Source organism: Oenanthe melanoleuca, chromosome 6 (genome assembly GCF_029582105.1).
Source record: "Oenanthe melanoleuca isolate GR-GAL-2019-014 chromosome 6, OMel1.0, whole genome shotgun sequence".
Lineage (NCBI taxonomy): Eukaryota > Metazoa > Chordata > Aves > Passeriformes > Muscicapidae > Oenanthe > Oenanthe melanoleuca.
In genome coordinates this window covers 10,541,542-10,568,242 of record NC_079340.1, presented here as the reverse complement: position 1 = coordinate 10,568,242, position 26,701 = coordinate 10,541,542, and the positions used below count along the sequence as shown (strand labels likewise).

Genomic DNA, 26,701 nt, shown 5'->3' with positions numbered 1-26,701 from the left:
TAATTTTTGTAAGAGCTTGACTCATGGGGAGGAGGGTCCCATTACCATTGTCTCAAATTACAGGCAATATTTGTTTTATTTGAGCAATAGTGCTACTAGCTAAGTTTTTTGAGAATGTGGTTGATTAGTATATCTAATTAATTTTTTTTTTTTTTTTTTTTTTTTTTTTTTAATTCTAGCTAGCTGGAGTGGCCTTCCTTGCAGCTGGTCTGTGGGCATGGAGTGAAAAGGTAAGGATAGAAATGACTGGTCTTACTTAAGTGGCTGCCCCTTCCTGCTCCAGTAAAACTACTTCCTCAGGAACAAGTGAAAGTTAAATGTAGCATCTGAGCTCAGGAACATGTTCAAATAATCTAAACTGAGTTTAGCTGGAACTTGCTTCTTTTCACTGATCAGGAGTTAAGCTGTGACCTTTGATATTCAGAGCTTTTCTATGAACTTGTAAGAACAGGACGCTAGGGACAATTTAGCCTTTATGAACAGGTTCTCTTTCAAAGGCATGTTTTCTCAAATCTCTATTTCTCCATCCACCTCCTTTTATTACAAACAAATATTTGTGAAGAGTATGAGCTGTCTTTATATTTGAAAAAGCACCACTAAATCTAAACCTACATCTTTGAAGTACTTCAGAAAGATGCTCCCAGTCTGTTGGCCAGCTGTTGTCCACTTTATTCCCCATGGAGTGCTTCAGTGATTGTGTTTCTATGTAGAAGAACAAAACTGGGGGATATGATGTAGCTGAATAACTCTAAATTTTGGCAGAGATTTCTTATAGCTAAAAAAACTTCCTCAGTCAAAGGAAGCTGTGTGAGTTCTGTTGTTACAACAGAACAGAATGATACAGGTATGGAAGTCCATGAATGGATGTAGTAGGATGGGTTTATTGAATTCAAGCACTAGGAGAAAATGACCATCACTAGATGCATTGATCTGCATCTCAATTTGGAGTGGAGGGCTGTTCAGTTGTGCCACTAAGTAGTAAGACTTCAATATGTTCACTTTTCCTCAATTGAAGTGGTTACATGCAGCAGCTATCCACATGCAGAGAGGTTCTGAGATTCCTCTGCTTTTTGGAAGTGAGTTTTTTATTTTAATTCTGAGGTATTTATTCTTCTCCTCCCTGCTCTCTATGTGCTTGCTACATTCTCATTACTATATAGTAAGCAACACACAAATGTGTTTGCCTCCTATTTTGCTGTTACTAAAGGATTTTCTTTTCAACCCGTTAAGGAGGATGATAAACTTGCCTTTCTAATGTTCATTCTTCTGTTTTGTAGAAAAGCACACAGGATCTGTGTGGCTGGAGACTAGTATCTCCATTTGCTGAATTGGCTTTATGGTACACTGAAGTTACTAAAAGGCAAGGACAGACTCTTTCTGTCTTTATTTTTTCTTTTTAACTTTGCCTGAGCTCTTTCTGCTCTCTGTGCTATCTTGCAAACAAATGCTTCAAAGCCTTTCCTGTGGTTTTGAACTTCTGAATGGCTCATGAAATCTGTTTGTTATTTCTTATGTCAGTTGTTCTGTGCTGTGTTTTCAGTCTTTCAGAGTAGTGCCATTCTTCAGCCAGTAGCCTGTATTTTACAGATAAACATCTTGGTGAACAATAGATGGGAAGTAAGAGAAAGAAACATTGCAGAAACTGTGCTGCCGTGGTAAACCCAAAGATAAACTACAGGTGGTGGAAGAACATCCTGTCTCTTACCACAACATAAAGTACATTAAGTCCATTTCATTTCTCTGATTTTCTCTTTTCTTTGTGCATTAGGACTACACTTCAGATTAATTCCTCAGCAGTCTTTTTCTCTGACTATAAATTCTGTTCTTCTCTTTTGGCTGATAATATATTGAAATGAGAGTGCTGGTTTGTGAGAAGTGTTGAAAATACTGCATGGAAATACTCCTCTTACTTGATTAAGATCCAGTCTCTCTAACTGGTGTATCTAATTGGCCTATCCTGCATAAAATTTAAAGTGTCATTATCTGTCAAACAAAAGATACTGCAAATGTCACAGAGTGAATTATTGTAAAGTGTTGGTAGAAAGAAGGTGAATAACACTGAGCCCTCTTATCAGGAAAAGTTTTTGTTAGAATGGTTTCAAGGAGGACACAAAGGAAGATCTAGAATCAGAGGCTAGCCAGCCTAACTTCATTCCAGCAAGTTCATGGCTAATAACAAATGGAGAGGGAACAATCAGTTTTCAAATCAGGACTGTTGCTTAGAGGGACTTCAAGAGCATGGAGAAATAAGTCACTGTTCTGTGTGACCGAGAGAAAGACTTAGTGTGAGCTTTGTTGCAGAATCTCTGATGTGGACTGCAGGTATCAGGCTGCACTCCTGAGGAAATGTGTGTTGTGAAGGGCAGCCTGTTTGCACCAGGTGCAGATGGCACAGGCAGGAGTGTCTTTAACGAAATGGGTGTGGTGGGATGAGAGTTTTCTGAATTAATTCCCTTGTTTCATCCTTCAGGATTTTTGACTTTCTTTAGGCAAAATCATCATAACCTTCTTTTTAAAAGACCATGTTGTATATGTTAAGTGTGAACATGAAGAAAGTGTTGTGAACCAGTGACATCTGAGGTTGAATAATAAAGCCCAGTTCCTGACAATGTCTATGTGTAACATGCTTTGATCAGAGGAAATTGTCTTGAGCAAGTGAGATTGTCTGAAAACAAAGAGCTGGAGTCTGGGTGTGGGCAGGAGGTGGCTGGCAATATTTATGAATGTTTCAGCATCCCGGTCATGCAATGTTTGGTGTCACAGCATGCTGATTCTACAAGGATGCTGCATTAGCCCATCTGATCTTGACATGTGTTTCTTGATTGTGGGGTCTGAGCCAAGGTTTGATTAGGTGGGACTCTCATAATTAACCAAGTAGACCAAGTTTGTTAGCTAGCTGTGACGTGTAACAGTTTTTAAGAAGGAAAATGTGTGACTGGTAACACATGATCAACAAACTAGAGCCCATTTTCTAATAGCTTCTTTCATCTGTTAGTCACCAGCTGTTGCGAGGCAATTCTGAGTTCTACAGTTCAATTATTTTTTTTCTTTTCATCCCATCAGCCAGTTTTGCTAAAAACAACTCTGTCTTGCTGCTGCCAAATTAACAGCTCTGACACAATCTGTTATGGAACATGCTATGAAAGAAGATGGAGTCCTGTGGATCACTGTAGTGCTGTTAATCAATGTCTTCCAGATGATGAAGTTTCTCCAAGGGCACATTTCTTCTAATGCTGTATTTTAAAGATTTTATTTTTGTTAATTAAGCAGTTGAATAAGAAGTGATAGGGAATTTTTCCAAGGTGTTGTCTTAGGATGTATATCCTTTGCATCTAACTCTAGAACAGGTATCTGGGTAGAAAGGTGGGAGTTTGCATTTTATTGGAAGAATTAGGCAGCTAATTGTAAGTGTCTCTGATATTTTTCTCTCACACTAAACATGGTTAGCTTGAGAATATACTTTATAAAGAAAAAAATTAGTGAACGTGTGATGATGGCATATTGTGCTGTGTTGATTTTTATTTGTTTCAAAAGTAAAATTACTTTCTTATAAGATGTTCTGTGTGTTGTTGATGATTGTATGATGAATATTCAGACTACTGCAAGGCTGCCCAGGTGTTCCTGCAAATCATTCTCATCAAGAGTTTTCCTTAGTTTGTCCCTTCTTTCTTCTGTTTGTTCCATCTTGTTCTTGCACATCACATGAGAATCCTGTGGTGTGTGTTTTGAGTTTTAATGGTAGCTGGTGTAATAATTTTTCAAAACCTAATCTAGGAAGTAAAAGGAATGTTTTCACTGTTAGCATTACATTCACATAGATTTAGCAATCTAGGCAGACGGGTTTCATAGCAAAGGTCATTGTCAAGGTAAGTGGCTTCTGTACAGTTAACAAAAAAGAAAATATTGTGTCTGTTAGGCAAATTGCAAATATAGAGAATAGATAACTCCTTTTGGTGTAAGAATTTTTATCAGGGTGAGAGTGAACTGTTTAGACTATACCTTTATATTTCTGAAAGAGTTTGGAGGAGCACTAGTAAGACTGTGGCACTAGAAGGGTTGTAACTAAAATCAGAGGAAAAATCTGCTTCTTTTGAAAACCAGAGAGATTATTTCTATCTTTAAAATGTCATCCACAAGGTGCTTTGTCCTTAGAATGTCTTTCATTTTCGTCCACTTAAACATTAGGATTAGAAAATTTTTCTTAATTTATTTTTAGCCCATTATATTGGAGTGCCCTTCTGATTGACACATTTCAAGTTAATAGAAAACATTAATTATTTTGCCTTGAAACTAAATGAGCATTCAGTGATAGAACTGAGCTTTTGGCACCATCTTGTGGAATTATGTTTGGCAAATAGACCTAGGGAGATGTAATCTGAGAAAGTGACTTATTAAAAGAATTGCTAGCTATAACTGTAATACTTCCCTGCTGGGGTGAAGAAGATTGGTATTGTCAGTGACCATTTTACAACAAGTTTTTTTGGTTGGTATCTCTATTGGCAAGTTCAAGGGTTTGCAACCAGTTCATTCAGAATCATCCAGAAAAGAATGCTGAATGAATAACATGCTTACAGTGGTCACATTCTGTTCTGGTTTGTTCTTTCAGGGTGTATTGTCTGATCTGACAAAGGTGACTGGTCTTCATGGTCTGGACCCAGTGGTGCTTGTCTTAGTGGTGGGAATAGTGATGTTTACTTTGGGATTTGCTGGTTGTGTGGGAGCATTGAGAGAAAACATCTGCCTGCTGAAGTTTGTAAGTACCATCATTACATGAGGGAATTATTATATGTGTGACAGCTGCAAATGATGAACTGAGAGCAAACCCAGATAATTAATGATTGAATTTTGTTTGTGACAACGTATATGGTAAACTTGCTGCCTTGAGAAACCTCTGACTAATGGTATTGAAAGCAGAGGTGGTTCCAGCTTACCTGTTTTCCCCTTTGTGGAACATGTTCTTACTTGTCATTTTTAATTTGTCCTGCTCTGCAGTGATGAGTAGGTATATCAGAATTTGATACTGATGTTATGGAATATGCCTAGTCAGTTGGCAATTATTGAGAGAATATAGTATAGTCAAACAAAATCCCTTAAAAACTAGTTTCTTGTACATGTTGGCAAAACTTTGGGACTTCAGTGTCTGATATAAAATTTCTTAAATAGAGGTTTTTATACTGAGACTTCTTCTTTGCTTTAGATCTGAAAATTGCTAAGCTGTACAAAAATCTAAAAAATAGTAATTATAAAATTAGAAACAATCCAAGAGGTAGTATCAAGACTTTTTTAGCCCTGTGTTTTACTGTCTCATTTATTACTGTTTTCACTGCTATGCATAATGGCTGTGTCTGATGCTCTTTTTACTGTCAAGTTCAGGTGACAAGAACAGAAGGATAACTTTGCCTCTTGGGGATTTCTTTGCTTTGTATTCTCAATGTGCTCAGTGTCTGTACTGAATCAAAATTTGAACCCAATTCTGTCTCTATTTCTGGTGGTAAAGAGATTCATTCAAAAATTATATTTTCTAATTTAAGACTTTTTTTTTTTACAGTTCTGTGGAACAATTGTGTTTATATTCCTATTGGAACTGGCAGTAGCAGTTATGGCTTTCCTGTTCCAAGACTGGGTGAGGGACAGGGTAAAGGAATTCTTTGAGAATAACATTAAATCCTACCGAGATGACATTGACCTCCAGAACATCATTGATTCACTACAGAGAATTGTAAGTTCATATCCTGTCATTTCTTTGATGCCTCCTAGGAGAATATAGATTTAAATTTTCATTTTTTTATAGAATTATTATATTTTGCAGCAAATAGTGGAGTGTTGCAGATATGTTGGTTTTCTTCCTTCTGTATTGAAAGCAGCAGGGAGGGAAGATATCTTGAGATCCAGGCTTGTTCTGATGTACATGGTAGGAGCTCTCTCAGGCATGTGTCTGCCTTAGACCTTTCTCTTTTCTCCCTTTTCCCTTGCTCCCTAAGAAAAAGCTTTCTCTTAAAGAAATTTTGCAATGGAGCTGGTTGTATATGACAATTACATCTAAAGTGATAATTTTTTTTATTTTGTTTGACATGCTGACACCTATTTCCAGGAGCAGTGTTCCAGATGTATTGCTTTGATTTCAAAGAGCCTTTTTAGTGTCTTACTAATTTCTTTTTTACTCTGCTGTTGTCATTGATTCTGCACAGACTTAGGGATGGTGAAGATTTATAATCAAACACTTACTGTTTGGAGGTATTTTAGAGACAATTTATCCATTGAGCAGACTTCTGGAATGTGTTTCTCTGTTGCAGAACCATTGCTGTGGTGCCCAAGGTCCAGAAGACTGGGACTTTAACATATATTTTGACTGCAAGAGTGAAAGCAAAAGTCGTGAGAAGTGCGGAGTTCCTTTTTCCTGTTGTATACCTGATCCTGCTGTAAGTTGTTTCCTGGCTTTGTTTTTGGTCTGAGGTTGTAAAGTTATGACAGGAAGTACTTCCTGAATAAGGTGTTGAAGGGCTTTGAGGTGTCCTAAATGACCAAAAATTATTCTTGTGCAGACAAACGTTTTTTGTGTTTCTGTTGCATTCTTTTTAGAGTCCACACATGGCAACCTGTTAGCTGAAAATGTGTTGTCACTGGGAATTCAAGCTATTTTAGTATGATTTTGGTCTGAAGCACTGGTGGTTGACATTTTTTTTATTCCCAGTGTGTTGTTTACTTGGATCCCTGGCTTTTGTTCCTGGCTTGTAAGGAGCCGAGAGCACTAAGTGTGTCTGCCCCAGTTGGAATTAATGTTTCACCACCCCTCTGCCAGACAGGCAGGAGTAACTCCATTTGCTGCTTGTTTGTCAGTAGTTAGTAAACTACTCATGGATGAAGTTTAAAGCTTCTGAGTCAATCCTTGATTTTGGCAAGGTTTAATTTGTTTTACTAAACTTTGTGAAGCTTGGTGAGCCTTACAGCAGATGGCAACATGTGGAGGTAGGGGCTCATATATAGTGCTTTATGGTATTGCTGGGAATATTTACAGCTCAAAATCCATCCAGCAGTCCTTTTGCTGAGAGAGAGCCACTGATAAGTTATATTTAATACCTGGTAGGCTTCTGATTGTACTGGAAATCAGCCAAGGAAAGCCTTTGTCAGGGACATATTCCATATTCAGATTCCCCCAGTAATTATTTTCTAGTTTAGTTTGGAGCAGTATTGTTTAACTGCACATTTCTCTGGTGCTGTATTTTAGGAGGCAAAAGGATGTTTAAATCTGTTTAATGTGAGATTCTATTATTAATATTTCAATATAACTTACTATGCATGTTGTAAATGCAGATGTCTTCCTTGTGTGCTGGCAATGCAGTTTTCATGTTAAGAAGTTGAATGCCAAGTAATAGAAGCAGCTGAGATTTCTGGTGCAGGGTATCATCTTGCCAATACACATTTTGCTTTGTCATTAATTTTCTTGTATTCTGCTAGGGCTTTGTTTTTGCTAAAAAATGCTTTTTAAAATGGCTGGCTCTGACAATGCTGATATGTTTATGAATATAAAAGATAGAAAAACTTGCTGTGAACAGAAATGAGTAGAAGTCAATTGATTTGTTTATTTAAAATCTCTTTTGCTTTGCAGCAAAAAGTTGTGAATACACAGTGTGGCTATGATATCAGAAAGAAGGTAAGGTGCTGTGTCGTGTTCTGTGCCTGCATAGACAAAACTATAAAAGTGGTGGGATTGCTGATAGATGTTAGTTCAAAATTCTAGGAACTAATGACTGTGCTACATCATACTACAGGTAGAGCAGGGCAGACATTGTCCTTTACTTAAAGTAAGCTTCTGCTGTGGGAGGGTACCAGTTGTAATAGTCTAACTCTGCTGATCTATTGTCTGCTAATTTGACCATCTATTATCTGCTAATTCCATGGTGTTTCTAATACCAGAATTTTCAGGAAGATACAAATATCAATGTCTAACCTGCCCTGATTCAGATGTGTATTTTTGAAGTGTGGTTAAAAACTTTACTGCAAAAGTGTCAAAACATTAGCTTAGCTAGATCATGTGATTGATCTTATAATAAACTTGAGCAGAAATGTAATATTCTTATTCTTCCTTTCTACATTCAGAGCAAAAGTCAATGGGATGATCAGATTTTTGTCAAAGGATGTATTCATGCACTTGAAGCTTGGTTACCTCGAAATATTTACATTGTTGCAGGTGTCTTCATAGCTATCTCACTGCTCCAGGTTAGTTATTGTTATGATTCTTCCAAAAAAAGTCATGTTTGCAGATACACACCTGCTGAAGGTAAAAGGAGTTATGGACAGATGTAATAAATATTTTGAACGAGGATATTTTAGGTATGAGAAGAGTATGGCACAAGGACCAATTATAGTAAAGGGGGATTAGTGTTAAAACACCTGTTGCTCAAAGCAGTGAAGGTCATAATAAAAATACAGTGCAATAATAATAGTGTGTGATAATTGTAATATATTGTAATATATGATGATTATATAAAATATTCCTTGTGTTTCAATGTCATGGAGGAGGGGGAGTCTGCTGTCTGCTCCAGTAGGTCTGAGCTCCAGCCTTCTATCACAAACCTGAAATTACTAAGATACAACCTTGTCCTTTGTGCTAAGGTTCCCTCAGCCAACTGTAACTGGGTATAGCATGCTGCTCAAGAAGGTTGGGATGTAAGGGCAGGGAAATAGGTGAACAGGTTGCAAATGTGATGTTAGCAGAACCAGATGAAAGAGTTGCTGTGATTTGTTACCTCATCAGTGCTTAGTACATCAAAGAGAGCTGAGATTCTCAATAAAGCATGTTAGATTGCTGCTTTCAAGGTGGATCCTGCTTTCATTGTGGCAGTTGTTTGCACTGTGTTAATTTCTAAGCTATGAAGTTCCTTCACTTCAATGGGAAAAAATAAACTCGTAAATCTGCTACAGAAAGAATTTTCCATGAGTATTGAGTGCTAGCAAAAGACCTTTCTTCATCTCTGGTAGTACTGCCCTCTGTAGCTTAGGGTTTGATATATTTTTATCACCATCTGGTGATAGTGCTTCCATGGGTTTGAGAAAAGCTGTGCTAAGAACAGCACCTCTTGCTAGGAAGATAGTCAAGTTTAATCTTTTGGCAGTGTGTTGATTGACAAGAACTTGACAATGTTATTCTTTATTCATCTCCTGAGGCTCTGTGAAACCACTTCCAGTTATTTGTATTTTCTAATTCAGTCAGTCTTGTGCATTAAGCTGTTTCACAGTGAGACTGAGAACTAGACATAACCTGACTACATTGAAATGAAATCTTTTAGCTTTCCGAAACTGAAGTTTTATATTTTGAAGAATGTTTCAGGAAATTTGCCAAGTTACAAATTTATCCTCAATTTATAAAGGAAGATTTCCCTGAGAACTGACAGGGAATGTTAAAATTTCAAATTTGAAATGTCTCTGATTAATCTGGGACTACTCTAACTGTAGTCTGTGACCAGAATTTCATTTTAATACAGGTAATTGTACATTCTGTCTGCATTTTAAAAAACTGATCTGAAAACTGTCTGGGTTGCTATTCAAAGTTGTGGAATGAATGGAAGTGTCTGTCTTGCAGCTTTAACAGTAGGCAAGCATGGGTGTTTATGACATTCAAACTTGGTTAAGAGGATTTTTTTCTAGCTCTAAGGCATTTGGAAGCTTATTATTTTGAATGCTGCTGAAGTTTTACATGAAAGCATTTTTCTTGTGAGTTTTATTACCTGCAGGATTCTGTTGCCTTTATTACTTTTTAATAATAGCTGTACTTTGGTGTATGATCCTGGCTATGAAACGATATCTGAACCTGCAAAAAAACATATTGCAGACTAGTACAAGTGTTTTATCTCACAAATGGTATGTTTTTTCTTTTTAGATTTTTGGGATTTTCCTAGCCAGGACATTGATTTCTGATATTGAAGCTGTAAAGGCAAGTAATGCCTTCTGAATATGAAAGCAGATGCATGTTGCAAGACAGTGTAAAGATTATTGATTGAACATCAAGGCAGAAGAAATGCACAGACCATGAAATACTCCTGTTGTTAAAAGCCTTATGTGGACTTTTTTTACCTGCTCATATTTTTTGTTAAAAGCTGTTAAAAAAAAAAAAAAAAAATCACCAAACACATGCTGTCTACTTTTTTTTTTCTAACAAGGTAACTCAGTGCACCAGCATTGATCTCTGAGGAAGAAATGGAATTCCCCAAGACATCGAGAGAACAGATTTTAAAGACTGTAGCAGGGAGACATGAAACTGCTGTAAACCCTTTCCTTGAAGGATTGCTATGAAGATTGTTCTATCTTCACTCCTGTCATCTATTTTAAAATGTGATCTTTTCAAATGTCATATGCTGATTTCTTCAGAACCTTGCAATCATGCTAATCTCCACAGTAGACGTATCCAATCATTTTGGCAACATATCCAGCAACCATAATTGGAAACTGGGGAAAAAAAATCACAAACTGTCTAGATCTTTACTTGATTTTAGATTGTGCAAACCCTATGATGTTTTGAAAAATGCAAGCCAGTTCCCAGGGTGGGAAAAATCTGACTATCTGTAGCATTAAGTCTTACAAATCTCCATTTCAGCTAAGAGAGCGTAAAGCCCTGATGCTGTTTCATGTCTGAGAAAAATGTAAATATTCTTTATTTATAGAAGAAAAACCTCTTAAAAATGCTTATCCTTTCAATGATCAGTAATATCTTTACAAAGTGCTGTCTGCATACACTTCAGAATGCAGCTTGTTTCAGTAGGTAGCAAGCATGCCGTGCTAGCTGTTGATGGCTTTTGTTATTCCTCTTTCTCTCACAACTGCTATGTTGATCTTCACAAGTCCTAACTGCCACTACCAGGACTGATGAAAGACTTACAAATTCAGTGTTAATCCTTACTGAAACACGTTTTTTAAATAAGGAAGTACAGATTTAGCAAAAGACAGAGTTGTTGAATTTTTAAGTCTTGTATAAAGCCATTCAGCCATCAGTTCTGCCTGGTTCATGGTTCAAATGTGAATCAAAATACAGTGAACCAGAATGATTTCTTTCTTCATTTTCTACATGAAGCTGAACTAGTCCTCCTTATTGTCAGGGTTTTTATTTTAATCAAGAGAAAAGTAAACTCTTCTTCCAGTCCTCCCTTTGTGGGGGGTTAGTAGATGGATCTGTAGTTCAGTAGGAGTTTCAATCTCTTCTGTAAGACTTTGGTGTTGTACCCTTAGCTGTAAGGTAAAAGCATGTAGCTGAAAAGTTCTTGGAAGTAGCTGTAGCTGTCAGTTTTACTGTGGGCCACATAACTAACATCATTTACTGCTTCCAGTGACACCAGGTTTTTCAGGGAGAGCAGGTTCATTTACAGTGCCTAACACAGTGTAAATTTTAGAAAAGTATCTATTTTTATAATGATATTTTACTATATGTAGTGTGCCTGAAGGTTTTAATACTTGTATTTTTAAAGTATGTGGCTTTCTTTGGAAGCCAGACTTTTAAATATATTATGTCCTTTTTTTCTATTATGCATGTATTAACAAACATTTCACTGGCAAAGGTTGATCAACAGTAACAGACTCTGTCTGGTTGATTGTCCAGACATCCTTCTAGCTTGTAATCTGTGAAGCACTTCAGACAGTGCTCATGTGTACTGCAGCTTTCATGGTTCTTTTTCTGGCCAGTGATTGAGACACAACAGGAAAAGGAAGCTTGTCTAAGGATGGCTGATTTCCTTACAGTAGCAGAGAATAGCCTGCTATTAACTCATCTGAGAACCTGAAAATAAAATGGCTCGAAGTGCACTGTGACTTTTTTAACTTTGGTATACCACAAGAAAACAATAGCAGTAGATCACTGAGGGGAGAGCAAGAGGCATTTCTTCTGTAAAGCCATGAATTTGAGGTCTGTATTACTTATTTGTTGAATCTGATCCACGAGGAGCAGCCAGAAATGTGTGATTGTACCATGACTTGGCAAGCAGCAGAGCAAACTTTGCTTTAAATTCTGGTGCTTTAAACTTTACAACACCTCACCAACCAACTTATTTGGTTAAGGTTATGTGTGATAATCTGGTATATGTAAAATTTGAGAGAGATGCTTCCTATTTGGAACTTCTTAGTAATAAAACATTGCATTGAAAACACCAGCTAGGGAGTACATTTCCCTTTGCCAGTTCTTGACACAGCCAGCCCCTAATGCTAGGAAGGAATTCCAGCAGTTTGGTGAAAATCATTCTGCTGTCAAAGGTGGCTGTGGAGTTCCTACACTGAAATTAGCTGCTGACAAGAGCCAGCATTACAGATTAGCATTCCAGGGTCTGCAAGTCTTGCCAAGTTACCTGAAGACAAATTAATACTTGTGTATTTTTGAAGTACTGTTTGTATGCACACCAGAATGTAACAGAAGTATTGTCTTTCCACAGTTTATTCTTAATGTCTTTGGCAATATTAGCACCAGCCTTTATATCAGTGTTTCAGTTATTTGGAACTGAATTTGAGAGAAGTTCAACTTATATGAGGATCTTTAAATTCATTGAGTGATTTTTGTCTTTTGCCACTGTGGATAAACTTCTCTGTGCTTATTCATTATAATTTTTTAAATTCTGGGGCTCTAGGTTGTTTTGTCCCTGTATGTTCTGAAGGACTCCCATACATGGCTAATGTAATTTCAGACTTGTAATGGGAATTTCTATTTAGATTTATTTAGCACCTTCTCTGTGGACCTGCAGTGGCTTCATGGCTAAAGGTTTAGGTTATGGTCTAAAAAAAGTCTTGTCAGCAAAAGCAGTTGGGTGTGAGCCTGCCTCTAAAGCCTCAAAGGAAAAGTAATTCATGATCTCACAGAGAGGTTTGATACATTGCTGATGCTGAGATTTCAGCAGCTGCCTTTGGAACAGCTTCACAAACACTACAGTGGAACCAAAGGTTTTTCATGAAGATGTCAAATGAGGTCAGACTTGAAGAACTGAACTGAGAGAAGCAAACTTCAATGTGATCACTTCTATTTCTGAGAAATGAGCACAATTTATTTCCGTTAAGCAATGTATGTATCTGTCAGTCTGTTTGACAGTGCAGCTGCCTCTGTTTTTATTGATGTAACTGCATTTGGACACAGTTTCCCTGTACATGAAGAGGAGAATGAATGAGCACTGAAGAAAATGCAGTGACCAAAGGACCTTGGGCTGTCTGGTGAAAACCTGAATGTTTCTTCCCAAGAGGTCTTTAGCTTTGGTGACCTCATGCAGTGCCATGTGGACAGACGTGTGCTTCCAGCCCATGGAGCTCGATGTGGCCATTGATTTATGTGTAAAATTGCCTTGGGTTTTGTCTCCCCATTCCTTCCTTCCCTCCTTCTTCCCCTTACTGCCTGTGCATTGCCATGCAGCTTGAACTTTGTTCAGCCACTGGAAGGGGAACTCCTGTCTCCTCTGCTGGGATGGCTTTTCTGAGTGACTTTCAATATATTTTTTTTTCCTCAAGCCTTAAATTTGATTAAATAAAATTTAATATTTTCTACTCCTTAGTTTGATTCCTGAGATTTGTTGCTTCCATTCACTAATATTTCACTCTCAAAGGTTTAGACTTGCCACTGGGACTCCTTGTTTGTGGATAACTCAGTAATGGTCAAGGTCCAGGGGTACTTGTTTTTTGTATATTGCCGAAACTAATTCTTGATATTTTTTCTTTGCAGTTTGGGCTGTTGAATAATAGATAATAGTAATGCTTTTCTCTGCACTGTTAATGGAAAGCCATGAACAAGTGAAGAGCTGCAGAATGGTGTAGAGTAACTATTAAATCTCTGGACATCAAAAAAGTTAAAAATGCTGTTTTCTTTTGTCCTATGAGGTCAAAACTTTTGTGTGTTACTCAACAAATGACACTTCTCTGGGGTGGTTTTATGAAATTCCCTTTCTCAAGACTACTCAAGACTATTTGGTGATGAGTGTAGTGGGCTAAGTAGTGTTACTTTGTTCCTGCAAAAGCTTTCCTACTTGCAAACCCAAGGTGGCATGTTTGTTTGCAGACATAAGCCAGTTGTTCTCAAATTGAGAACGTGAGGCCTTGTTGTCTTCTAAATACAGTTTGCTTTATAACAGGTTTCTGAAGATCAGAAATAGCTTAATCCTTAATGGCTTTTCTGCTGGCTAAAAAAAAGTAATTGCTCCCAAGCTTTTCAGTCTCTACCACTTCATGGTTTTGAATTTGATTTCCTAGGTCTGGGCAGCATGACTTTTTTTTTTTTATTATCTGAAGTTAAACCCAGGTTCTCTTATAGATGGTAATGCAACGCTGGCTGCTTTCACATCCTCCCCCTTGCCCACTTGTAATTTCTGACTGGCTTTATTTCTGTGTCTTGTCCAAGCACTGTGTTCACTGACTGTGGTTTCTTGTAAACTTTGCTTCTGCAGGGTCTCATTCCAGTAGGTGCAACTCTGAAATCAGGACAAGACTGTATCCTCAAGTATTTAGGAATAAAACTTGTGACAGGAGTTGGTTGGTTTCAGAGGCAAGCTTTAAAACTGGAGATTGAAGGAGTTGTTAGCTTAAAGAAAGTTTTGGTTTTAACATGTTCACCCAACAGTTAAGCTCACAGTGTGATTCACAATGTGCAGATGTTGAAATGGTGCTAGTTAGCCCTTTACATTGTTTAAGATACAGCTTTAATCTAACTCGTGTTTCAGGTTGCATGATAAAAGGTTAAGACTTTTATATAATTATTTAAAAGTCCCATTGATACAAGAAAAATTGCAAGTGTGTATCCTAATCTCACAAAACCAAGGAGCTGAAAAATTTATAATGTCTGGTAATTGCCTGATGTTTCTCCTGTGATGTTTCTTAACACCATTTGCTTGACAGGACTTTCTCCTGCTGCTGTGTGTTAGTGGATCAGTGAAGAGGAGCAGTGGTGCAAGTATCAGGCCAAAGAGTTGGGCTAATGAGGGGTTTTTATACACAGCTTTCAAAGCAGGAGCTGCACCTGGGCTTCAGCAGTGCTGGTTGTGCAGCAGCAGGACAAATGCAAGGGTTGCCCACTGGTGGTGTCTGCCTCAGCAGCAGTGCTGGCTTGCCATGTGGGAGGAGGGAGGTTAGTGGGGTGGCTCTCCTCTCAAAACCTGCAATGTTGTGCTGGCTTCCTTGGCCACATTTGCATTGCTGTGACTGCAGAGTTGCTCGAGGGTGTCTTTGATCTTGTTCTCTTCTATTTCTTGTCTCAGATCACCTGAATGGGAGATGAAATGGTGACTTTTAGTTACCTGCCATGGCATAGTGGCTCCCAGCAATTGTAAAGATAGAACTTTGGACAACATTCTGTTCATAATAAGCTGCTTCAATTAAAACATTTTTCTCAATAGATACCCTTTCAGCCATTGGAAGTATTGGACAGATTAGGGTTTTTTTTCTCCTGGTTGACTTCTAAGAACTGATTGACAGAGAAAAAGCAAATTCTGTAATTCTAATACAGGACAATTTCTAGCACTTTTTTGCCTGTATGCTTTTTGCTACTGTTCCATATTAGACTCAACTCTTAGTCTTACAGTTAGCCTATAAAATATTAAGCATATACATATCTGGAAAAAAGTCTTTTAGAGCATATCTGTTATGTCAATACTTCACAGTAGCACTGAAAGCACTGAAAGAGTTCTTTATCCCTATTCCAGTATCTGTGTGTCTATGGGGATAAAATAGAATATATTGCAAAATCCAGCTTGACTGTCAGTAAAGGGTGGTTCCAGGATTTGAAAGGCAGCTCAACTTGTGATCCATTCTTGCCTAAGTACAATCATTATTTTCAATTTATGTAATTTTTGTGTTAAGATGTGAGAAACTGCTGTGAGATCTTTGGACTCCTGGGGTTCAAGGTGCTCCTTTTCCTGCAGTGCTACACATCCAGCATAGTCCCATCCTGCTTGAAGCATTTTAAGTCTTCCCTGACAATGGAGTGAAACTGAAATCGTGCCCTTCACACACTGTACTGAAAGTCACTGTGTGAAGGCAGCTAAAATGGCTGCTTTATCTCAGCTTCTGGTTTGATCACAGCACAGGCAGAACAAATGCATGCCTGCCTTACAGCATGGTACAGACTGTTTCTTTGGACACAGAAATGCTCTGGGCTGCCAGGCATTTGTGCATAGTGAATTTGGACAAAGATGCCTTTACTCCAAGACTCTAATTTTCCTATTTTGGGACTTGGTTATGCCACTGACTCACTTGGAATAAAGCTTTCCTTTTTTTTTTTTTTTTAATTCAACTGATGATTTACTCAGCTTTTCATAGAGAAGGAAACTACTTGAGTATGATTTTTCGTGATCATTACAGAATGAACCTCTAATATCCTTTACTCATTCACTGGATCATTGCAGGCAGCATATTTTGGTAACAGAAACCACTTGTCTTCATCACAAATGTTCATCCTTCCACTATAGACAACTTAAAATGAAGTTACCTGAATTAAGAAGTCTGCACAAAAGGCCCATTGAATTGTATTTCACCTCAGGACTTGTATTATCATCTTGTAGAAGTTTGTGTAAGCTTTGAACTAGCTGTGATTCTTTAAAAGATTCTTCAAGGGTTTCTGAAAGCATAAGCAAACAAAAAGTAACCCTGAGCTGTTATCTGAAAAGAAACTATAGAGTGAATATGCTTGCTTAAAAAAAAAAAAACAAAAAACAACTCTGGACTGGCTTAATTTCAAACTGGCTCTGCAGGGATGTCTTGTGCATCTGTCTTCTGCACTGAAGAATTTCTGTGCTCTTTCCTGTACAGAATTCCTTTACAGAATTTACTCTTGAAGACAGGACCAGTCTACTATTGACTGTATATAGTTAACCTCATAGTAAATTAAAACCTGCAATGTTCAGTGCTAGAATTGTTGATTCCCAATTAGTTGCCCAAATGTGAGTTAGAGAGTTTTAATGGTAGACAAGCAGTAAAATGAGCTCTTTCAATCTTGTTGGTATAGAAAATTACAAATTTCAAGTTTTTCTTTTCAATTTACCTTTTGATGTACAAAGATTTCTGTGATGTCTCTCTATTGTAATAAATTGAGACCTATTTTCAAGTTATACAGGAAAAATCTGAAAAAAATTTGTACATAACTCTGAAAGTTAGCTCAAAGTAGTTTGAATCATTACAGTTTTCTCACTTGCTTAGTTTGCAGTTTCTACAATTCCTTTTTACTTATGCTTCTGCTTTATTCTTTCCTCATGTCTGTCTGAAGATTATTTCTGCTACTTATAGTCATTGATCATTTGGGTATATAATTTCTTTAATTTGCCTTTATCATCTTTTTTTATCTCCATCAACTTCACTTTCCCTCTTTTTTTGTGTAGGCTTTTAGCATCATATTATGCTATTCAAATAGTGCCTGTCCACACAGCATGATAATTTGGGTCTATCCTAAGTTAAATAAACTTCAGGCCATTCCCAAAGCCTATTGATTTTATGATCTGAATGGTGACCACCTTTATGTCATGCTGAAGAGCTAAATCTAGACAAGAAATGTGCTTTTTCATACACATTACCTAGAATTAACAGCATGACAATGTTTTTTAATTATTGAGGAACTTGCACAGATAAATGCTTTTAGAAAGAAAATACCTAAATCGATGGCAGATGCTATTGCCAAGGCGTTCAGAGCCTCATTCTGCATGGCAGTGTGTTCACATGTTGTCATGGAAACCAGATGCTTCACTCCTTGTGCTGCCTGGATGGCTTTGACCACTTCCTGTGAAAGCAAAGGTGAAACAGATGGAAATCTGATGCAGGAATACAGTAGGATGAAGAGGGAATTTGTCTGCTGCAGTGCAAGCTGGCAGGATTCAAAGACTAGAGATAGCATTGCTTTTGGCACTGATCATGTCTGCTTAGGGCTGGTCTAATATACCTGGACTATCAGTAATTAGAATTAACTATAGATGCATAGATCTGAGATAAATACGTATTTTGTCTTGTTTCAATTAGTCCTTATTCCACTCTTTCATTTCAAGGCATCAAAGTAGCAAGGATTAGTTTTGCTTTATCAAAGCCTGTGCAAGAATATACTTTTTTAGTTACTGCCTCATGGTAAAGCATGGCTGGGATGCCTGTGTGTAATAGCACAATTTACAAAAATCAGAAGCCTGTTCAAAAATGCCAGCACATAAAGATCATGCAAGATTCATCCATCGTGGATAAGTGGGCTCTTTGGAGCTTCCAGAGGATGGATGTTTAGGACAGCTCTGAGTTACTTTTACCATTTTAATTTGAAATTTGAAACATATTTATGGCCATAGAAAAGCTTTACCTTGCCCAAGCAGGGTCAGTGCTGACAAGTGACAGTAAGTGACCAAGGTGCTCGTTTCTGTGAGGTGTCTGTGCTTACAGAGCGCACAGGTTCCCCTGTGCTGGCATTGAGGCAGACCAGAGAGGTTTTCACTGCTAATCTGGATGTGCTGTTGAAGCCCTAGCTCTGCCTACAAGCTTTACAGCTACTTGAGCAGGGTGGGGTGAGTGTCGGAGCAGAGCTCGTACCTGGGAGCGGTTGTGGTGCAGGATGGATGCCAGCAGCCGGTTTGCCTCTCCGCAGATGCCGCTGTGGTCGCTCGCGCTGCACCACTGCACCAGCCTGCTGAGCAGCTGGGGGTCTTGGCCCAGGATTTCAGCTGCATCAGCTGAGGAAAAGAGCATCACCCAGAGGCATTCAAACCAGACCCCTCAGCCTGTCTGTCTCAGGAGTGTGGAGGAAGGGGGAACAGGGGCCATGGACTGCGCTCAGCAACCTTCAAGAACTCTAATTGAAGCACTGAACTTTTAAATCATCTTGAAAGCATTTACCAAAGGATACTTTACCAAGGGAAGGACAAAAGTTGGGCCTAAAATAAGCAGCTTTCTGTCTTTGAAAACAAATCTTCTGTTGTGTTACTTGAGGAGGGCCATCCCTTTCCCACCTGGCTTTTGGCACTTGCACTTTGAGCCCTGCACAAATTTAATTGTGGGCTCTTGGGAGCCTGCTTGTGCTGTTTTGGTGATCATTCATTACTGTTGGTAGTGTGGGAAGCCAATTCTTAGTACAGCATGGCAGCATGTCAGTAATTGGATGATCTGTCTTAAGAATCATTACCAGAAATTCCCCTTAGTGTGGAAGAGCCTTATAATTTCCATTCCCCTGTGTTTCAGGAACCCTATCTTAAGACTTGCCAGAAATAGTAGTATCTGTGGTTGACATTTGAAAAAACCTCACTAGATAGATAACATAATTAGAGTCCCACTTCCTATGAAAAGTTAACATCTGTAACAGAAGGGAAGGTTTGATAGAGGCATCACCCTGCTCCTGTTCCTTCACCTGTCCCTTTCTCTGTGCATTGCATTTCTTTTGTGAAACACTGGAAGAGTCAGATGGAGCGTGCACCAGAAGGTCAGTGTCAATAAACCACATGATTGCTCTGGATATTTTCCAAAAGCTGTAAGTCAGACTATGCTCTGTTTTGGGGAGGGGGGTGGGGAAGTACACACACTTGCTTGTTAATTTGTCCAGTATTCTAAGGAGCAATCCACAGGTTAAAATCCCAGAAGGAATCTGGGAGCCTGTAGCCTAGCATACTTTGTTTTGAGATAAGAGTTACTGGGCATTGCACAGCTCCCTGCATGTTATCTCCTGTAACACAAGACTTGTTTCTAGTCAGATGTTCCTCGTTGGTCTGCAGAGATCACTGTAATCCAGTTTATTACAGAAAGCTGAAGTAAGAGGCTGGAGGATGGAGCCATTTTGGGAGATTTGTTGCAAAGGCAGGTTCTTTAGTCAGTTTGACAGGCAGCAGATCTCCTTGAGATAAAAGCCATTTAGTTATTCTTAACAGGAAGACCTTTTAACTTACAATTTATTCAAATTTGTAATTTTATAAGATTGAACTTTCAGTTGTGCTGAAAGTCCTTTGGCTACTGAAGTGCACAAATTATTCTGCTCCTCTGAAGCCCAGTGGTGGAAGAACCAGGAGTTAAACATCTCTTCAGAGTAATGAATCTGACAGATCTGCCTGCAGTTTTCTGTGGTTAGGAAGAAACCTGCCTCTTCTAGTCTGTAAGCCTCAGCATGCCTGTTGATAGTCAGGCATGAATTTATTCTAGATAAGGCAATTAACTGATTTAGTGTGGACTTCTTAGTAGATGTGTGTTCATAAGAGTTTCAGGCTGAGTTAATTAAGGGCAACATTAGCTCATGGGTAAACAGAATAGACGGTAATTAAAAGTAAAAGAATTGTGTGTTCAAAGGTGGGAATGGATAAACTCTGAGTCTCTTACATATTTTGTTCTACTTTGCATTTTGATAATTATGTTGTTTCAGATTCAGAAGATGTACCTTGTGCTAAATTTCACATTTGTATTAGGGCTAGTAAATAAAATAAAGATAATTTAGTGTCTGATAATTTAAATCTATGTTACTATGATGTCTCAATTTTAAATGTTAAATGCCCTGCCACAATTGAGATATAACTTTGGAGAAATGACCTTACAATGACTTCTTCAAAGCCTCAGAACAAGAAGATGCTACATTTCTATGTATCTTGTAATGTTCATTTCCTACCATGGTGACATGTAAGTGAAAGCAGCTTTTCACTGGACTGGAAGTAGTGCAAATTAATATAAGGACTAGATTTAAATTGTCTGTCATGCATGTTAATTTGATGAAAGATGCAAATAGTTCTCATAATAAGTGATGTCTGCAGTAGTGCAATGGAGTGCAGCATGCAATGTAGCAGAGTAAGGTTTTATCCTCTTCCATATAACTAATGAAGTGATGTCTGTAATTGTCCTATGCCAATTACCACTCCCCATCACAAAATTGTAATAACTATTCTGGTTTTAACTAATGCTATTCCTGCATATCAAGGAATCACTACTGATTAGTGCTCTGGCAATGTGAAAGACAGTACCAAAGCACATGATGCTTGTTTTTGAGCCATGGTCTGGTAAGAGCTAAGGAAGCCTAAGGATAAATTAAGATATAGAAGTTTATCTTAATGTAGTTCCAATATTGTACATGTTTCTCAAAATGCAACGATGTGCACAGAAAGATTGCAAACCTGCCTCTGTGTTAAAATGAATAAAGTACAAGTAGATAATCCAATACACTAACATGCAAAGTAAATTCAACATTTGAGCCACACAAGCAAGATAAAACTGGTAGAAATTAATTTCTCCTGCCTTGCTCCACATTAGCTCCTTTTATTCCTTTTATGTTCTCTAGTTCTTTATTGATTTGCTGTCCTGTGATTTGACACTGAAACCTGGCTCTTTTTCATCACAGCCATGCCTTGCTGCTGTATCTGGTAAAAAACATCATCTCTTTAGGCTTTGCCTGTTCTCACCAACTGCTGGGGATCTGTTCCATGTGGTTTGTTTCTCAGCTACCTCTGAGGCTGGCAGGGCAGTGGGGAAAGCTGCAGCCTGTGGCAATAATCTCTGCTGGAAGCTCTCCAGATGGAGGGGAACTGGGTTAGCAGGACGCTCAGCTGGTGGCTTTGCAGGGCAGGGGGAGGGAACTCGCAGCTGATGTCGGTGAGGGCTGGCAGGTGCCCACCTTGACCATCCGCCAGCATCCGCAGGGTTCCGAGGAGCTTGAACTGCACGGGGGGGCTCTGGGAGCTGAGCAGCGCCTGGATCCGCCCTGCGATGCCTTCCTCCAGCAGCTGCGCCTTGCTGACAGCTGCAACAGCAAAGAGACACGGAGTGAGCCTCAGCTGCGCCTTGCTGACAGCTGCAACACAGACAGACAGACACGGTGTGAGCCTCGGCCAGCAGCTGCAACACAAACAGACACGGTGTGAGCCTCAGCCAGCAGCTGCAACAGCAAAGAGACACGGTGTGAGCCTCAGCTGCGCCTTGCTGACAGCTGCAACACAGACAGACAGACACGGTGTGAGCCTCAGCTGCGCCTTGCTGACAGCTGCAACACAGACAGACAGACACGGAGTGAGCCTCAGCTGTGCCTTGCTGACAGCTGCAACACAGACAGACAGACACGGTGTGAGCCTCAGCTGCGCCTTGCTGACAGCTGCAACACAGACAGACACGGTGTGAGCCTCGGCCAGCAGCTGCAAACACAGGCAGCACATAACCCTTGTGAGCTGTGTGCTCTGACAGGCTTCTAGTGGAAAGTCCAGCTCGTTAGCTCAGAAAGTAAGGCAGGGCTACCTGGTTGTTTAGACTTCTGTTTTGGGATAAAACTTTCATAGGAACTGCCCTTGGGTTAGTTTTGGTTACTTTTGATCTTATCCCTGCCCAGAACCAAGTACATAAAACACAGCATTGTTGTTTCTCTGCCTTTTTTTAGTTGTAATAAATTATCCATCCACTTGCCCAGTCACATGAGGAAGCCTGTTCTGCTAGCTCATCTTAACTGAAGAAGTGATTTATTCAGCCATATATTTTGAAAATGGATTTTCTCTTTGTATTTGAGCTTGCTGATCCCCTGTTGTTCATGCCTTTGTTTCTGTGCTTTTCTCTCCTTATTTTTGTGTCTTTGCTCCTGTGGTTGGTGCAGTAAATCCCTTGTAATAATCAGAAGCTTGTCTGGAAGGAGTTTTAATACTGCTTAACTGTGCTACCAAAAGCTGCTTCCTCCAGAGCAAATTTTTTCCTAATTTCTGCATATATTTTTGGGGGAGTTGAGGAAGATTGGACAGTGGAATGAAGGAGATAACTGTTATATTCCTTCATCCTTTTATTGGGCAAATTGAGAAGCATGCCCTATTAAGTAACTTGTTCCTAATGTCCTTGTTTTTCAGTGGCACACACTGACTCCTTTTACTAGATCATAATGACTTTTTCAATTTTTTATAAGCATCTGTTCACTTTTAAGATCAATACTTGAAGAGTTCTTCTGTGTCTATTTCCAAGTGTTGACCCATATTTAATTCATGTTTATGGATTTCCACTCAATGTCTTTTATTTTTTCTTTTTTTGGGTAGCAGATTATATTGTTGAAAGTGATGGAGTCTGTGTTTCTAGAAGTGTTGTATTTCTGTTAGAGAATATCTAACAAATATTACAGATAAATTATAGATACTTTTATGAATTGATGAGGAAAAGTACATTGTAGGAATAGCATTTTAGGTGTCCACACACTTGGAAACATCTAAAATGGTTTGTAATAGGCTTGAACAGAACAGGTAATCAAAATGCTCTATATTGATATTTTATAATTGGTTGAGCTTTTTAAAATTCAGCTTCAAAGAATATTAAGATTTACTGGTTCTGTGTAATATGAATGAATATTAGCTTTATAGGAGACAAACATCTGACATTTGACATCCCTACCAGGTGTCTCCACCCCATAAATCTGTAATTTAAGCTGTTCTGATTTTTTTTGTCTTGAGCTGCTATTAGTATGAAACTATTTCAGTAATGAGTAATGAGATTACACTTTATGATATTTAAACTCTTTAGGTAGATGAGGAAGTCCTGATGAATTATTCAACTCTGTGTTCCTGCAGGGGAGGAGTAAAAGGTCAATTGTGCCCCAAAACACAAGGGGCAGGTGTTGGAGACTCGGTCAGAGCTGCAGAGGGACCCATCTGTACAGATGTGTTCAGGCTGGGTACCTGGGACAGCAAGGTTCTGCAGAGCACTGAGGGCAGCCTGCTGCACAGAGGTGTCCCTGCTCTGGATGTGCTTCTCCAGAAGATCCAGGAGCTGGTGGATGACTCCCAGCTGGAACATCCGCAGGCAGTTGCCATCTGAAGAGAGAGGTAAGAAACACAGCGATGGAGAAGAATGATGCAAATTCAGAATCCAGGGAGTCTGTGCCTTGACTAATTTCATGCCTTGCCAAGATCAAGACAATAGCTTTTGCATTGTTTTTTGCAACCTGCAGCTCTTCAGAGAGGTGAGCATCAGCTGCCTGTAAGCTGATGCTGAGACAGACTCCAGTGGAGCTTAGCTCAAGAGAGCTTTCAAGGGACAATCACTGTCAAATTCAAAACCATTCAAAACCCCTCAGTGCTGCTGCATTTTCCACTATACATGTAGTAAAATACCAGTGGTTTTTTCATTTCTCACCAGGATAGCCTTAACACTCCTTTAATTTTGCTGTTCTACTGATTTAAGACACTATTGTGAAACCAGGGGTCTTACCCACCAATGGTAAATCTGATTACTAGTTCTGTACTGCTGTTATTCTTTGTTTCCTATGAAATAAATTGTCATTAACTACTCCCTGAAAGAATCAGAGCTAGGTTTTTCTTACCTCTTTTGAGAAACCCACTTTCTGACTAGAGAAGTCTATTGGTATTGCACTCACACAAAGCTCAGAAAACATGAGTTGACCTGGAGGTATCTGGTTTATTAAATCCCAGTGAAAGAGCAGATTTGTGTATTCCAAAAACTACCACTTTGCCCAGCAATGCTCTGCAGTATTTTGTCAGTGCATGTCTGGATTTCTCCTCCTGTCTTTGAGAACTTGCTCTGTACAGGTGGCAGCTTTGTTTTCAGAAGCTGCTTAACCCACCTTGTTAGGAAATTAGAAAGTTCTTCTAAGGAGCAAAAGGAAATTCTCTATGCTACAGATGGCATCCTTTCTGAAGGAAGTTATTGAAGATGCCATTTGGAAAATAATTTCCTGTATTTTGCTTTATGCAATTTATTATACCTCAAGAGAATTATATCATCGCTGCTGTGATCTTACCTTGTGAAAGCTGTTTTAAAAATGGCAAAACAGTGTGAACTCTAAATAGGAAGACACATTCACCTGGAAAAAGGAGTTATCCCTGGAACTATCACACCTCATGCAAATACATGATCTGGCCCAAAGTGCCATTAGTACTTTTCAAGGTTCTAAAAAACTGAGTTTACAGACTGAAGCACACAGACTTCTAGTTTTTGTATGTATAGCATGTAAAAAGGGCCTTAGTGATTTTAGCACCTCTGCTGGTTTGCATGTTATTTACACCTCAAAGTCATAGACACTCCTCTTGTCTTTTGAATGAGTGCCTATTATTCTTTTCATATCTTAGCATTTCCCTCAGTAGCCTGTTTTTGCCCTCTATTCTTACATATGTTAGATAAGAATTTTTCAAATGCTTGTAAAATGTAATTGGATGTTTTCATGAGGGAACTGTCAGTCTGTGAAATAGTTGGAATTCAACTCACAGAGAAATCTTTCGATACCATTTTATCCATATATTCTCTAAAGTTGATGGTTTTGCTTGTCATTCTTCAAGTGTTCTCTTGCCTAGTCCTAATCTTTGGAGATCAGAGTATATGAGGAAAATTGCCCAGACCTCTTTAGGAACAGATTCCATAGAAATAGGTCATCTCTTTTGGTCTTATAAAATTCTACTGGGAAAACATTTTGATCTTCGTATAGACTAACCTTAATTGAACTTAATTTCTCTCCTCCCCCACCTCTCAAACTGAAGAATGTGAGAACATTTTTTTTTTTTTCCTCATGTGGTAAAGTGCAAATAGGCAGAGCCCATTAGTGGTTGCCTTGCTTTGATTGTCACAGAGCTCCAAATTGCTTTTCTCTCCTATGGAGTTTTTGCTTGGATAGCATCAGAACATTCAATTTAATGGCTCATAGTTAAAGTCTGATGGGAACAGCCACTTTTCATAGCTGCAAAAGCTGTCTGTCATCTTTTCACTGCCTAGAAGTCATTTGATGCTGAGAACAGATTTCCACAGGATTTTTTTTTTTTCTCTCAGATTAAAAGCTGTGCATACATCAGTGGCACACACTGAGGCATGAGAGGGATTATTCACTTCTTCCACATGAAACATCTGAAGCTGTTGTGGGGAGGATGAGGGGAGAAGAGTGAGTGACAAAGGCAGGCATTCAGCGAGTAAATGGGAATTGCCAGCTAAAGGCACCGGGGGCACTTTGTGCCCTTTGCAGACCATGGTGCACAATGGCTGATTGAGAACAAGGCGTGAGGCAGGCAGGAAAGGCAGTCCACAAAAACTGTGAGGTTCAGGTGAAGAGATGTGTGATGATAGCTTGCTTTAAAAAAAACCCCAAACCCAACATTCAGACAGAGGTGAGGGAATCTCTTCTAATAATTAAGCGCCTGTTAATGCAGAAAGTTGAGCAATTGTGTTAATTGGGTTTGGGGCCAGGACAGCAGCTGTCAGTGAGAAAGGACAGGCAGTGTGGTGCTGACTGATTGAGCACAGCATGCTTTCCAGGAGTCTGCTCATAAGAATCTCTCTCTGCAGAGTATAAAAGCTCATTGCTTTCTATAATAGGAATTGAAAGATAAAATGCCTTATCTTGAGATTCCCTCCCTCCCCCCACCATTGTCTGAGTAACACTCCCTTCCTGAAAGGATTTAAAATCTAAAACAGGAGTAACTCTGTGGGGTTTTTTGTTTGTTTGTTTGGGGGCTTTTCTGTGTGTTTTTGTGGTAATTGTTTTGTTTGTTTTGTTTTGGTTTTAATTTCTAACAAATATATTTGCCATTAAGTACTTCCAGACTCTTCCCTCTAATAAAGTGTGGTTCAGGAAAAAGACAAGTGCAAAAGCTTGCCTACCTGGTCACCCCTTTCTTCACAGTTATGCCCCCCCAAATTATTTTAGCATCACTAGCATCTGTTAACTAAAAAACATGCAAGTGTCTAGTCTGCAGAAAAGAAAGTAAATATTTCAGAACCAGGGAGAAGTGAAATCTGACAGTGTTGGTTTTCTCTGCACTCACAAACAGAGGCTTTCCATCTTTTAAGGGTAGAGAATAACCAACCT

The 26,701-nt window shown here is 38.9% G+C and overlaps 2 protein-coding genes across 2 annotated transcripts in view; one reads left to right on the top strand and one right to left on the bottom strand.

Annotated features, from left to right (window-relative positions):
• Positions 1 to 13,510, top strand: part of TSPAN14 (tetraspanin 14) — a 34,325-nt gene extending 20,815 nt beyond the window's left edge. The window contains exons 3-9 of the mRNA XM_056495428.1: positions 180 to 230; positions 4,607 to 4,753; positions 5,549 to 5,719; positions 6,294 to 6,419; positions 7,607 to 7,651; positions 8,098 to 8,217; positions 9,878 to 13,510. Of these exons, the coding sequence (XP_056351403.1) occupies positions 180 to 230; positions 4,607 to 4,753; positions 5,549 to 5,719; positions 6,294 to 6,419; positions 7,607 to 7,651; positions 8,098 to 8,217; positions 9,878 to 9,949 (732 nt within the window). The 3' untranslated portion in view covers positions 9,950 to 13,510. The remainder of the gene's footprint in view (positions 1 to 179; positions 231 to 4,606; positions 4,754 to 5,548; positions 5,720 to 6,293; positions 6,420 to 7,606; positions 7,652 to 8,097; positions 8,218 to 9,877) is intronic.
• Positions 13,511 to 14,422: 912 nt separating this feature from the next.
• Positions 14,423 to 26,701, bottom strand: part of LOC130254886 (rap1 GTPase-GDP dissociation stimulator 1-like) — a 29,411-nt gene continuing 17,132 nt past the window's right edge. Inside the window, 6 exon segments of the mRNA XM_056494965.1 lie at positions 14,423 to 15,208; positions 16,433 to 16,561; positions 17,587 to 17,713; positions 18,499 to 18,638; positions 21,545 to 21,670; positions 23,568 to 23,702. Coding sequence (XP_056350940.1) covers positions 15,075 to 15,208; positions 16,433 to 16,561; positions 17,587 to 17,713; positions 18,499 to 18,638; positions 21,545 to 21,670; positions 23,568 to 23,702 — 791 coding nt within the window. The 3' untranslated portion in view covers positions 14,423 to 15,074.